The 15,391-nt window shown below is 42.1% G+C and overlaps 1 protein-coding gene across 4 annotated transcripts in view; it reads right to left on the bottom strand.

Annotated features, from left to right (window-relative positions):
• The window catches only part of DOCK9 (dedicator of cytokinesis 9), a 1,074,749-nt gene that overhangs the window by 656,650 nt on the left and 402,708 nt on the right, over nt 1-15,391 (bottom strand). For all 4 annotated transcript variants that reach the window (XM_033947591.1, XM_033947593.1, XM_033947592.1 and 1 more), the window contains exon 8: nt 12,839-13,013. In XM_033947591.1, the coding sequence (XP_033803482.1) occupies nt 12,839-13,013 (175 nt within the window). The remainder of the gene's footprint in view (nt 1-12,838; nt 13,014-15,391) is intronic.

Raw genomic sequence — 15,391 nt, 5'->3', positions numbered from 1 at the left:
GGGTTTGCTTCGCTACCATTAACTTTAGATGAGAGTGACAAGGGAATTCAGAAATGGCCAGAGAAAAGGATGAGAGGAAAGATCCATGCAAATGACCTCGAATATCCAGAGATCTGTGGTTCTTCGGGTCCAACTCCAATAACATGAGGTATCAGAGTAGACCCACAAACTACTACTATGTAACCTAGCTACCTTGGACTCTAAAAGCATCTCCGATATCTCTAGATCTTCACCATACACTAAACTTACTAAGTCTAAACTGAAACATCCGCCAACCAATTTCAGAGCCACAGACAGAGAGCCATTACCAGAACACTATATTTTTGGCAGAAGCCCTAACTAGGTCACAAAGAGTGTCCAAATAGAAGTGTCCAAATCCAAAAAAAAGTTGGAGGCCGAAGATTCAACTGCTCAACCCACTTGAAAGAAGCACAAGCCATAAACTCCACATACTGCTGCCTGAAACTCTAGAAAAGCAGCTTTGAAGGCTTACTGACAATATTCTATTCTATGATCCATCAAGGCAGCACCACCTTTCCACCAGTACAGTAGCCTGTTTTGTTACAGCTGAAACCATTGCATAAACCTGGAGGTAGCTTAAACTAGTCTGCAGGTTGACAGTCCACCAGATAAAGCCAACATATCATTTCATCCTAAAATTTGCATCAGGAATTTCCCACTGAGCAACAATATCATCCATTATCTGAAGCAAAGGGAAGTTTTAAATTACTTACAGAGCCCTACAAGTAAGGGATCCTGAGAAGAGAAAAAGATGAGAGAGTGTGCCACTGAAATCTTAAGATTAGACAAAGTCTTGAGCAATTAAAGTTGGTAATTTCTCCTTAGGAAAAGTGCATAGTACAAAGGATCCTTCCCCAGAGGAACATCCGCATAGGCAAAAATCTCTTCATCTAGACCAGGGGTGCCCACACTTTTTGGGCTTGCGAGCTACTTTTAAAATGACCAAGTCAAAATGATCTACCAACAATAAAATAATTTTTTAAAACTCCACAAAGCACACTGAAAGGCAGAGAAAATGTTAATTATCATTCATATTCCGGGTTTTTTCAAAGTGCACTGTCACCTCAGGAACAACTATACAAAAAAGACAAATATACCCCCTCCCTTTTTACTAAACCACATAGCAGTTTTTAGCTCAGGGAGCTGCGCTGAATGCTCCACGCTGCTCTCGACGCTCATAGGCTCCCTGCGCTAAAAACCGCTATTGCGGTTTAGTAAAAGGGAGCCATAGTGCAAAATATAGACAGCAGATATAAATTCTCAAAACGGACACATTTTGATCACTAAATTAAAAATAAAATCATTTTTCCTACTTTTGTTGTCTGGTGATTTCATGAGTCTCTGGTTGCACTTTCTTCTGACTTCTCACTTCACTCTGGCTGCACTTCTTCTGACATCTTCTGACTTCAGCCCACTCCTGCATCCAGTATTTCTTCCCTTCTTTCAGCCTCCTATATGCTTTCTCTCCTCCAGACCTCATTCTCTCCCCCAACTTTTTCTTTCTTTCTCCCTGACCCCTTCTTTCTTTCTCCCTGCCTCCTGTTCTTTCTTTCTCTTTCTCTCCATGCCCACTTTCTTTCTGTCTCCCTGTTGCCTCTTTCTTTCTGTTTCCCTTCTTTCTTTGTCTCCCTGCCCCCACTTCTTTCTGTCTCCCTGCCTGCCCCCTTTGTTTCTTTCTCCCTGCCCTCCCCCAAGCCACTAGGTTTGCCGCCGCCACCGGGGAACAGGCCTCCAAGTCACCGCCGCCCCAAGCTCTCCCTGCAGAAGCCTTGCGCTGACCAGTGTTCCGCTCCCCTTCAAATCTGATGTCGGAGAGGAAGTTTCGGGCCAGCCAGGCAGTGATTGGCTGGCCCAGAAATTCCTCTCCGATGTCAGAATTGACGTCGGGGAGAGGAATGCTGGTCAGCGCGAGGCTTCTGCAGGCCCAAATCTCTGGACGCCCAGGGCCGAGGAAAAGAAAAAGCCAGTCTATAAATCCTTCCATGAGAGCCATTCCAGTTTCCTTTCAGCATGGCACTTACAAGAATGCGTAGCGCCCCCCACCCCCTCAACTTCCCATTATCAGGCTCAAGACATCAGAGCAGCAGTTCTTGCATTTTTGGGCAGAGCACCTCCTGCTCCCGACTGCCTTTCTTCAGTCTGGCAGCTCTGTTGATTCCACCAGGGGCAGTCAGCGCTCAGCTTTCCAGGATCGTGACTTCCCTAGACCTTCCTCCCGCCTTCTCCCGAAGGAAGTGACATCGTACCCCAGTCTATTAAAGATTGTCTACGGGAGAAAGCGAGAGAGGAAAGACGGGTTCTGGCAGTCGGGCAAGGAAGGGCGCAGTGAGAATGGGTGTGAAGTGATGACCAGTGGGGAACCTCAGGGAGAGGAAGGCTGATTGGCCGGTCGATCGGGACGGCAACACGAGACTATCACGGAACCCGGGATGGGCTCCACGATCGACTCGCATTGCCTTCCCGATCGACGTATTGGGCACCCCTGTTCTAGACTCTCTAACTGCTCCACTGCAGACATATCCTGAATTTCTCCCTCACTAGAGAGTAATGGGCCAAAGTTATCCAAAATCTGTTCCCAAATCTAACATTTTGCAAGATCCACCAGAGAAACTTCTGGAGAGTATTAAGCCCCAGGGTAGAAAAGGCATCCCTCTCCCATACAGAAAGCTTTATGTAACAAGAGAATGAACTGTGAAGCGAAAGAATGAATAAAGTCTAAACTAGAAGACATAACTGACACTCAAAGGGTTGAAAAATCTGACAAGACAGTGATCTGATGAGGCAAGTATTTCTACTTGATCCCAAGGCTGACTGCAAAAGGGCTTGGAAAAAATTCTACCTGCCCTAGACAAACCAGCTGCACCCAGCATAACGCGGAAGGGATAGCCATGCTGTACAAATACTGGATCCCCCCCACCCCCCCCAAACTGATGGCATCAGTTGCACAAAAAGCACTACCAAAAGGTTTGTCTTATGTATGCCACACATGAACAACACTTCTTTCTTTTTAAGGCTTAAGGCATTAAGGCTTAAGAACAATAAAACTGGCAGAGCAAAAAATTGACAAGTGTCCATTGTAATAGCATTTCCACAAGGCTAACTTCTTTCTCTTCAGCTTGATTCAAATGAGCATTGAGAATTGAGGAAACTGCTGAACTCTAATTTGGTCACCAGAACACTAAGAGATACCCAGCACCAGACATTGTAAAACATTTGATGCATCAATAAATGGAACCACAAGCAGAAAAATGAACAAGTTATATATCTCTTAAAACATAGTTCTGCTTAGCTTTTTACTACAGTGAGCAAATTCTGTACTGGTCTGGAGGGACTCAAAGTAGTAGGTAACACCTAATTTAATCTTCCTTATCATCCCTCCAGACTAGTCCAGATGCACAGGACATAGCAAAGCAGTATTTCTCAAAGGTAGGAACAAGCACCACCCACTAACAGCACATAGGCTCCAAAAGCAGCATCTTGCCTGCACATCTAGCTTGTAATATTTGACAAAAAAATGCAACCACTACCAAGTGGCCACCTTGCAAATCACCCGAGGTGAAAATAATCTGTATTTTTTTATTTATTTAATTTTCTATACCGTTCTCCCAGGGGAGCTCAGAACGGTTTACATGCATTTATTCAGGTACTCAAGCAGTTTTACCTCTCTGTCCCGGCGGGCTCACAGTCTATCTAACGTACCTGGGGCAATGGGGGGATTGAGTGACTTGCCCAGGGTCACAAGGAGCAGCGTGGGTTTGAACCCACAACCTCAGGGTTCTGAGGTCGGAGCTTTAACCACTGTGCCACACTCTCCCCCACTCTGTATATTAAGATAATACTCGATCTTGATTAAAATGAGCACTGAGAACTGAGGAAACTACTTTAACAAAAAGCATGCCACAATTGCCTACTACTCATTTCTATAGCGCTAGTAGATATACACAGCCCCTCCATCTAGCATGCAACAATAGTATTCAAGATCATTTTACCCTTCCTGGGTCTAAAGAATACAAAGAACTCTTAACTTCCTAAAGTAATTGGTCCTTAACAAATAACAGAGTATTCATCTTACATCAAACCTATGACAACTATAATGTTCCCCCATCACTAGACTGTCTAAAGACCAGTTAGGAGAATAAGGTGAAAGGAAAAATTATGTCCTACCTGTTAATTTTCTTACCTTTAGACGCAGCAGATGAATCCAGAGACTAGTGGGATAGCACACATCTACCAACAGGTGGAGATAGAGAACTGATTCGCAGGTGTATATCTTGGATGGAGCTCCTCTTACCAGCCAGTATCGCTTAATGTCCAAGCTTCCAGACAATGCAGTTGCAACCTAGCCAACTTCTTTCCCATAAGCAAAATAATCCTGATCCCAACCATGAGACACCACCTGTGAGAAAAATCCATGAACAATACCTATCGGGTGGGGCTCTAGATTCATCTGCTGCATCTAAAGGAAAGAAAATTAACAGGTAGGACATAATTTTTCCTTCCTTAGTGCCATCAGCAGATGAATCCAGAGACTAGTGGGATGTAGCAAAGCAACCTCAACTCGGGTGGGGTGAGCACCGAAGTACCTAAGGATGCCTCTGCACGCTCCGCCACATCCAAGCAGTAATGCCTAGAAAACGTGTTGGGAGACGACCAAGTGGCCGCCCTACAAATCTCTTTCATGAAAAACCCTCTGGACTCCACCCAAGATGTAGCCAACGCTCTCGTCGAATGAGCATGTAGAGCCTCCAGCACCTGCTTACCTGCTAACAAATAAGCAGAAGAAAAAGCCTCTCTGACCCACCGAGCCACAGAGGCCTTAGAAGCCACCAAACCCTTTCTAGGACCTGAAAAGAGCACAAAGAGGTGATCCGAACGTCAAAAATCATTAGTAACCCTAGTGAAAGAGCATTCTTCCTTGCATCGAGCAAATGCAAGGCAGGAAACCTTAACCCCCAATCCTCTTCCCTGATGGACAGTAGAAAGAGAACCTGATTGACATGAAAAGGAGATACTACTTTTGGAAGAAAAGAAGGAACAGTCCAAATCGAAACTCCGGTCTCCGAAAAACGTAAGAATGGATCCTTGCAGGATAAAGCCTGCAACTCAGAAACCCGCCTGGCCGAAGCCAGGGCTATCAGAAAAATCGCCTTTAAGGTAACATCCTTGAGTGTTGCGGTATCTAAAGGCTCGGAAGGCGTCCCTTGTAAACCTTTAAGGACCACCTTCAGACTCCAATCTGGACAGGGCCTCCGCAAAGAAGGCCTAATGCGGTTAACCTCCTTAAGGAACCGTACCACAGCAGGGTGAGACCCTATGAACAAACCTGACACCTTCCCCCTGTAACAGGCAATAGCTGCTACCTGTACCCAAATGGAATTGTAGGCCAACCCTTTAGCAACCCCTTCTTGCAGAAAAGAGAGAATCTGAGACAGGGAAGCCTGAAAAGGAAGAAACTCAAATTGAATTCACCAAGATTCAAACACCCGCCAGATCCTAGCATAAGTCGTAAAGGTAGACCTCTTCTTTGCCTGCAGTAGAGATAACCTGCTCGGAATACCCCCTTAGCTGCAGCCTCGACTGTTCAATAGCCAGGCGTCCACCTTAGGAAGATTAAACTTATCCTGCTCCTCAAGAGCCACAGGATACAATGAACACATAACCCTTGCCACCTTGAGGCCTGACTCAGGTGTAGTCCATTGCTCAGAAATCAACTCCTGCATGGCCTCATGCACAGGAAAGGTCTTAGACAGCTGCCTAGTGCCCACCATAAGGGGATTGGGCACTGCCCCCCCCCCCACCCTTCTGTATTTGGCAGGGAAATGTGCAGACATTCCATAGCTTTAGAAATAAAGGCCACCAGTTCCTCCGTAAGGAACAGACGCAATGGTGAGGGATCATCCCTACCAGCCTCTTCTACATCCATGTCCTACATCCCCACCTCCTCCTCCACCCTCACCCCCTCCCCCCCTGGAACCGAACAGAGGTAGAGGGCTCTTCGGGTAGGCCAAGTCCTCAGCCTCGGGTACCCTACGTCTCTCTCCCCCCCTCCGGTAAAGAAAAAACAGGGGTACTCACATGCTTCTGTCCTGAAAGGCCTACTCCAGCACAAAGCCCCAACGCTGTGCCGGCAAACCTGGTCCAAGCCAAACGGCAGGGGGGGTTTCTTCTTATGGGAAAGAAGCCCTCTGGATCAGGAACCCACTCTGGATCAGGAAACTTTCTTCACGGGCGGTAAGGGAAGGGAAGGGATCTGGGAGGGACCAGGTGTTGCCCCCAAAGTTGGAACTGAAACCCGTCGACACCCCTAAGTTCAACTGGAGCCGAAGCAGCAGGAGCAACAGCCTTCTACACAGGGGCCTCAGAGATCCAGGAACTATCAGAACAACAACCATCCAACCTGATGGAGATAGAGCATACTGGCTGGCAAGAGGGGCTCCCATCCAAGATATACACCTGTGAATCAGTTCTCTATCTCCACCTGCTGGTAAATGTGTGCTATCCCACTGTCTCTGGATTCATCTGCTGACGGCGCTAAGGAACAGTAATTATTTAGGAAGAAAAGGAACCTAAGAACCTCTTTTTCCTCTATAAAGACTAAATAGTCCCCAACAGTGACACTCTTCTCACTGAGCACAGCCACCAGAAAAAAACATCTTCAAGATAAAATCCTTTAAGGTAAGAGTGCTATATCAGCTCCAAAGGAATGTGCACCAAGGCTGACAATACCAAACTAAGATCCCAAGGAGGCACCACCAGGGCCTCTAGGCAGTCTGAGTCATTTCTGTTCTTTGAAAAACCTCATATCTGGGTATGGTCCCAAAGACTGACCCTGCACCAAACATCTATACACTACTGTCACTATCTGAACCTTAAGGGATGACAGCACCAAACTTATCAAAACCATTCTGTAAGAACTTCAAAATATCCAAAACAAAAGTTCTTAATGGAGTTATCTGATAATCCATACACCAGATCTCAAAAATCCTCCAGACCCTCATCTACGTTAAAGATTTAGAGGATTTCCTGGAACACAATAAAAACACTATCACTAGAGGAATAACCCCACATGGAATCTAGCTCTCTCCAGAGGTAAGCCATAAGATAAATGGAGATTCATCCTGTATTGGAATCAGCCCCTTCACTAATAGTGGCCTGCTGCTGACAAAAAGAGGAGGATGCCCTACCAGCAGTCTCACAAGATATACCATGGTTTCCCTCAGCTAATTTGGAGCTACAAGTACTTCTAGACACTGGTAATTTTCTGAATCACCTAATCCAGCAAGAACTATGGAGTTAACACAAACAGGAGACTAGCATCTATGCCTTTGAAATGCCACTATCTCTTGTGAAAGAAAAACCTGGAAGCTTTTGGGCTCTGGAAGGTGACCATAAGATCTATGTTTGCACACCTTCAAAGTGCTGCTGCTGAACATCAGTTCAAGCAGAACCCATTTGCACAGATTCAGAACATTTCTGTTGAGAAAGTCTACTTGGCCTTTTCCCATTCCTGCAATTTGATCAGGACCAAGTAGTGACTCCACCCAACACATCATCAAATTGAATTCCTATGCTATTAGCCGAGTCCTCATTCATCCTTTGTGATTGATCATACTTGCTCATATGCCACTGCTCTTGCACTGCCTGTCTAAAAGGAGCAATGAACTATAGCAATACTAAATGGATAGTTCTCACTTTGAGATGACTAATCAACCAGGCATTCTTGTACAATCCCCCTTTATTCCAGGACCAGTGGGTTTTATGCATCCTTAGCCGCCAGGTACTAAAGAAAGATTCAGATGGTTGAAGTCTTAACTCCTCCCTCTGCTTGCATATCCTGGAGCATGCCCCTTAGATCCCAGTCAGTCTTCAAGCAGCCAGGAACATCTACAGAAGATAATAAACGAGAGAGAGGGAAATGGAAAACTCTCTGCCAAACAAATCAATTCTGCTCATATTAACATATGCAAAACAGCAACAATGAAAACATGTTATGAAACATTAGAACCAGAACAACAAAACCAGTGCTATAGAGAGTTTCCTGCATTAATCCCTGCACCAGGTTTACTTCAAAGTGATGTTACTCCTCTTCTGAAAGAAGCCCACTGGCTACCTATTACACACCGTATCACTTATAAAATCTTAATGCTGGTCTTTAAAATCAAACTTTCGTGTCTTCCACTTTTTCTTGATAAACTCATCATCCCTCTCTGCCCTTCTCGAACCCTTAGATCAGCAGATCAGAACTTATTCACCATCCCTTCCATCAAAGAATTATACTACACTAGGAAAACTAACTTCTCCATAGTCGTTCCAATTTTATGGAACACCATGCCACCTCAACTCTGCCATGAAAATTTTCTCGACAAATTCAAGACTAAACTAAAAACGTTCTTATTTCAAGATGCATATCACAGCCTTTAAATACTTCTCCAACAGCTAGGAAAAAAATTTAACATCAACCACTTTTAAGAAGCGACCCCCAATCCTGATGTTATATCCCCCCCTTTTCCCTTTCCTTTTAACTTTGTTTTTAATGATGTAATTATCGACTCCCCCTTCTTACCTTCAAGTTCATGTTTGTATTTGTAAATTGTCTTTTTAATGTTCACTTTCCCCCCATCTATAATTTATTATTTTAACCTTTTAACTTTTTTTTAACATTGTAAACCAGCTAGATACATGTCGATGGTCGGTATATACGCCTTCATCCAAAAAATTAATAATATTCGAAATTCTTTTACTACAAATACAAATAGTATTTCTTCCAGGGTGAAACTGAAAGAAGCCAAGAGAGAGATACGTTTGGCGAAGGCACAGGCGGAAGAACAAATGGCTAAAAATGTAAAAAAGGGAGATAAAAATTTTTTCAGATATATTAGTGAAAGGAGGAAGATAAAAAATGGAATTGCTAGGCTAAAAGATGCTGGGAACAAATATGTGGAGAGTGATGAGGAGAAAGCAAATGTGCTAAACAAATACTTCTGTTCTGTGTTCACAGAAGAAAATCCTGGAGAAGGACCGAGATTGTCCGGCAAAGTTACACGAGAAAATGGAGTAGATTCTGCGCCGTTCACGGAGGAGGGTGTTTATGAGCAACTTGAAAAACTGAAGGTGGACAAAGCGATGGGACCAGACGGGATCCATCCCAGGATACTAAGGGAACTCAGAGAGGTTCTGGCGAGTCCTATTAAAGACTTGTTCAACAAATCTCTGGAGACGGGAGTGATTCCTGGGGATTGGAGGAGAGCGGATGTGGTCCCTATTCATAAAAGTGGTCACAGGGATGAAGCAGGAAACTACAGGCCGGTGAGCCTCACTTCAGTTGTTGGAAAAATAATGGAAGTGTTGCTGAAAGAAAGGATAGTGTATTTCCTTGAATCTAATGGGTTACAGGATCCGAGGCAACATGGCTTTACAAAAGGTAAATCGTGCCAAACGAACCTGATTGAATTTTTTGATTGGGTGACCAGAGAGCTGGATCGAGGACATATGCTAGATGTAATTTATTTGGATTTCAGCAAGGCCTTTGATACAGTTCCTCATAGGAGGCTGTTGAACAAACTTGAAGGGCTAAAGTTAGGACCCAAAGTGGTGAACTGGGTCAGAAACTGGCTGTCGGACAGACGCCAGAGGGTGGTGGTTAATGGAAGTCGCTCGAAGGAAGGAAAGGTGACTAGTGGAGTCCCTCAGGGTTCGGTGCTGGGGCCAATCCTGTTCAATATGTATGTAAGTGACATTGCTGAAGGGTTAGAAGGAAAAGTGTGCCTTTTTGCAGATGATACCAAGATTTGTAACAGAGTAGACACCGAAGAGGGAGTGGAAAATATGAAAAAGGATCTGCAAAAGTTAGAGGAATGGTCTAATGCCTGGCAACTAAAATTCAATGCAAAGAAATGCAGAGTAATGCATTTGGGGATTAATAATAGGAAGGAACCGTATATGCTGGGAGGAGAGAAGCTGATATGCACGGACGGGGAGAGGGACCTCGGGGTGATAGTGTCCGAAGATCTAAAGGCGAAAAAACAGTGTGACAAGGCAGTGGCTGCTGCCAGAAGGATTCTGGGCTGTATAAAGAGAGGCGTAGTCAGTAGAAGAAAGAAGGTGTTGATGCCCCTGTACAGGTCATTGGTGAGGCCCCACTTGGAGTATTGTGTTCAGTTTTGGAGACCGTATCTGGCGAAAGACGTAAGAAGACTTGAGGCGGTCCAGAGGAGGGCGACGAAAATGATAGGAGGCTTGCACCAGAAGACATATGAGGAGAGACTGGAAGCCCTGAATATGTATACCCTAGAGGAAAGGAGAGACAGGGGAGATATGATTCAGACGTTCAAATACTTAAAGGGTATTAACGTAGAACAAAATCTTTTCCAGAGAAAGGAAAATGGTAAAACCAGAGGACATAATTTGAGGTTGAGGGGTGGTAGATTCAGGGGCAATGTTAGGAAATTCTACTTTACGGAGAGGGTGGTGGATGCCTGGAATGCGCTCCCGGGAGAGGTGGTGGAGAGTAAAACTGTGACTGAGTTCAAAGAAGCGTGGGATGAACACAGAAGATTTAGAATCAGAAAATAATATTAAAGATTGAACTAGGCCAGTTACTGGGCAGACTTGTACGGTCTGTGTCTGTGTATGGCCGTTTGGAGGAGGATGGGCAGGGGAGGGCTTCAATGGCTGGGAGGGTGTAGATGGGCTGGAGTAAGTCTTAACAGAGATTTCGGCAGTTGGAACCCAAGCACAGTACCGGGTAAAGCTTTGGATTCTCGCCCAGAAATAGCTAAGAAGAAAAAAAAAAAAATTTTTTTTAAATTGAATCAGGTTGGGCAGACTGGATGGACCATTCGGGTCTTTATCTGCCGTCATCTACTATGTTACTATGTTACTATGTTACTATGTAGTAATACGACTAACATAGACCAAATTAAATCTGTCCCTATAGCAAGATGCTCAAATTTCAAAATCCCTTCTATTACAGACATAGAATCTCTGTTTCAACAAATTAATCTAAAAAAATTCTGGTTCTGAGATCATCCCACCTTACTATTTTAAAAAATATATCTCTCATTTTGGACCATTCATTCACTCACTAATTCAGAAGAGTCTAATGACAGCGACCGTTCCCCCTCTTTGGAAAACTGCAACCATCACTCCTATCATCAAAGATCATAATACCAGCATAAATGATCCAACTAATTATCGGCCAATAGTTAATTTGCTATTCTTGGGAAAACTTACAGAGAAACTCATATTTAATCAACTCTCTGATTTCATAGAGAGCACTAATGCATTGCATCCAAACCAAACAGGATTTAGAAAATTCCAAAACACAGAATATTCTCTAATAGGGCTAACTTCAAATATTCAATACCATTTAGACCATCACAAATCCGTCATCCTGTTTTCTTTAGATATCTCAGCAGCGTTCGACACCATAGATCACGACTTATTGTTACAAAGACTAGAATCAATAGGCATAACAGATAATGTCCTAAACTGGTTAACTTCATATCTCGCTGATCGCACTTCCTCTGTTAAATTTAAAAATGAAATGTCTATAACTCATTCTTCCACATTTGGTATCCCTCAAGGATCCATCTTATCTCCTCTTCTGTTTAACATATTTCTTTCTCCACTGTTAAGCATTTGTCAATCTATAGGCTTTACCCCATTTCCATATGCAGATGACGTTCAACTTATACATCCCTTAGATCCCAAATGTGATAATGAAATCAAATCCATTAATCACAAATTAGAAATAATTCATTCTTGGCTTAACACAAACAAATTGGCTCTTAACATAAAGAAGACGAAAGCCGTATTATTTACTTGGAGGAATGATATAACTTTGTCAAACCCATTCATTCTTAATAACACCACACTAAACTTAGTTCCTTCAGTTAAGATTCTTGGCGTACTAATTGATGAAAAATTCACTTACCATGATCATATTTCTCTTACTGTTAAAAACTGTTTTTTTAAATTACGCCGTATTAGATCAATATCCAAATTTCTGACCCCTAAATCTATCACAATACTAATTCACTCATTAGTAATATCGAAACTCGATTACTGCAATTCTCTCTTTCTTAACATATCATTGAAAGAAAAAAGGAGATTACAATTGATTCAAAATACTGCAATAAAGTTAATATACAATGCAAAGAAATATGATCATGTTTCTCCGCTGTTAATAGATTCTCATTGGCTACCTATTAGTCATAGAATCACATTTAAAATAATGCTACTCATCTTTAAAACTTTAGCATGCGGTGAACCCCAATTCATATCTAGACTCTTGATACCTTATAATACACAACGCTCACTTCGTTCCTCCAACCAGAATCTTCTCTCAGTACCTTCCCTGAAAATCATTGGTACAAGAAGGGCCGACATTTTTTCCATGACAGGTCCCCTATGGTGGAATGCCCTTCCCCAATACATTCGCAATGAAAAAGATATTTTAATATTTAAAAAACTTTTAAAATCTTATTTATTTAGAGATGCTTTTAATGTTTAAAGCATAATATGTTTATAATTGCTGAGGTTTTTACTCCCCTTTACCTATTGTCATTTCCTTTATTCTACCCCAAACAAAAATTGTAACTTTTATCTTTTCCTTCCCAACTGTATGTTTGTTCAAGTTAAATGTTTTTTGTTAAATTGTTAATCCCTTTTTACTTTATTATATTTTTGTTATGTACATCGCTTAGTGATTATAATAGGCGATTAATCAAATTTTGTTAATAAACTTGATAAACTTGATATATTAAAAATAATAAAACTTGAAACTTTATTAGTGTCTGAGAGACAAACAACTTACCCTCATGGGATTCTCCATTTCTTTTCTCCTGCATTGCTGCTTCAAAGTTAAGCTGAAGGATTTTGTTTAGAGTACTTATCCACTCTTCCATTTCCAGCTCACTGTCTGCAGCCAAAAGATAACTGCTTTTGTCTTGCATCTTGAGTTCAAAAGCAAAGCGCCGGACTCTATTGTTCTAAAGAGAGACACACCTTTTACAAAAACATTCACATTTTATCTTTATTAGAAAAGCATGATTTTTAGCAAGAGTAAAAATGTTTTTTTTCTGCACAAGGGTACAGAATGTGACTTAGCTCATCTTCAAATCTTACTCTCTCATTTTTTATTCTTTCCTGCTACTTCATCTGGGGCCAGATATAATTGCAGGAAAGCCAAGTCAGAAATTAATTTCAATAGGATTCTGGAGGTACATGAAAGAAGTCTTCTTAAACCATTCTACCCTATACCACATCTAAATCCCTCCTTCTCTCCATCAACCATTTTATACACTGTCTCCATAAATACTTATGCTCAAGAATACTACAAGAGATTAGCTAAAAAAAAAAAAAAAATGCTTCCATAAGGTGTTGGAAAACTCGACATACTGCTCATATGAGATCACAACAATTCCAATTCAGGTCCGATTGTCAGATTAGTCAAACTATAACAAAATTAGCCTGGTTCTCAGATCAATCACATTCAATACAAAACATTTGTTGAACACTTGAAAAGCAAATCACAGTGGACTCAATGCCATGCTCAATCTCATCAGAAGCCTCTGATTTGTAGAGAAGTCAGTCCCTTTTCTTTCACCCATCATCTTATGAGAAGCTAACTCTCAAAGATTGTGTATCAATTCGGGGGGGGGGGGGGGGGGGGGGAGAGAAGAATAGTCTGACACTCTCATTTAGCACATAATTCTCAGCTCCTATAAATCCATCTTTTTTGTGCTCTTTGCAATCTATATGTTAGTAAAAGATCTCCAATTCCTAACTCAAGTACTAATCCTAAATTGATTAAACCAAAGGTATCAAACACATGGTTTGGGGACCATTCTAGCTTGCTGCAGACCCATATTCAGCCTGTGTTCCTGTCCCCAGTTAGAATTTACAAGCATCTTTCCGACACCTTGTTTCCCTTTCACCTATCTGGTGACCGTTTCTATCCTAATGTACAGCATCTCCTTGTCTAATTGTTTTTTTTCTGGGCAATTGCTCACCCATCTTTGCTCTTTTATTTTGTTTGCACACTGCCTTGCTGTTCAACTAACAAAGGCAGTTAAACTAATAAAAGATTATTTTGAGAACAAGATAAAAAAATGATAAGAGTTAATAACAATTTTGTCTCAGTTTCAGACACTCTAAAATCTTGACCACTCCCCCCTCCATCCCACACACATAGTCCATCTCACCAAAACTGTATGGTCATGGATTATTTAAAATTTGATATACTGCCTGGATTAACTCAGATCTCAGCAATTTACAATCAAAATCAAAAGGAATAGGAACTACAATAATGATAGAAACAGCACATTTATTCCATACAGATTCAGAGTAGTGTAGAGTAGGTGGGTCAAGCAAAACTAACCTAGGTAGAATCCTGATTAATCTTATATGCTAAATTGAACATTCCTGTTCTTAAAAGCAACCTTAAAGCTTTTATGCAACAGTTCAGCACAGATATGAAGAAGAAGGGAGTTTCAACAGGAAGGGGCAGCAAAGTAGAATTCACGGTGTCTAGTAAATTCAAACTATGCCAATTTAGGATTTTGAAGAACCAGATGGTGGTCAGCTGAGCAGGTGAGTAGGCAATAGCGAGAACTGATGGAAAAATTATGTTCTTTCCTGTTAATTTTCTTTCCTTTAGACGCAACAGATGAGACTAGTGGGATAGCACACTTCTACCAGCAGGTGGAGATAGAGAAACTGATTAACAGGTGGTCCTATTGGCTGGCACACCTTCTGTATCTTCAGTATTGCTCCTTGCCCAAGCATCCAGAACCAGGAATATTCTTAGCATGTAAAAAACTTCTTTCCCATAAATTTCAAAGGTATTAATACAGAATACAACTACCAACCATAAACAAAACTTCCAAAAATCACGAAACATAGACCAACAGAAATTTACCGAAAGGGTGGGGCTCTGGACTCATCTGCTGCGTCTAAAGGAAAGAATTAACAGTAAGAACATAATTTTTCCTTCCTTAGCAACAGCAGATGAATCCAGAGACTAGTGGAATGTAGCAAAGCAATATGGGTGGGAAGCAAACGCTGCCTCTGCAATGACTAAAGCATCCAGAAACAGTCTCTGCACACGCTGCCACATGCAACCGTGAATGCTTAGAAAAGGTAATCTTAGAAGAGCAATTAGCCTCACAACAGATCTCCTCCAAGGAAAAAACCCTCTCGGCTTAGCCGAGGAAGTAGCCATTGCTCTTGCTGAATGAGCATGAAGTTCTTTCATCAACGGCTTCTTCGCTATTGAATAAGCGGAAGCAATGGTCTCTTTGACCCATCGAGCAATGGAAACTGTGAACGCTACCATACCTGCCATCCCGCAAAAAACAAAGCGGTG

This window comes from Geotrypetes seraphini, chromosome 6 (genome assembly GCF_902459505.1).
Source record: "Geotrypetes seraphini chromosome 6, aGeoSer1.1, whole genome shotgun sequence".
Taxonomy (NCBI): Eukaryota; Metazoa; Chordata; class Amphibia; order Gymnophiona; family Dermophiidae; genus Geotrypetes; species Geotrypetes seraphini.
This window is presented reverse-complemented; position numbering and strand designations above follow the sequence as displayed.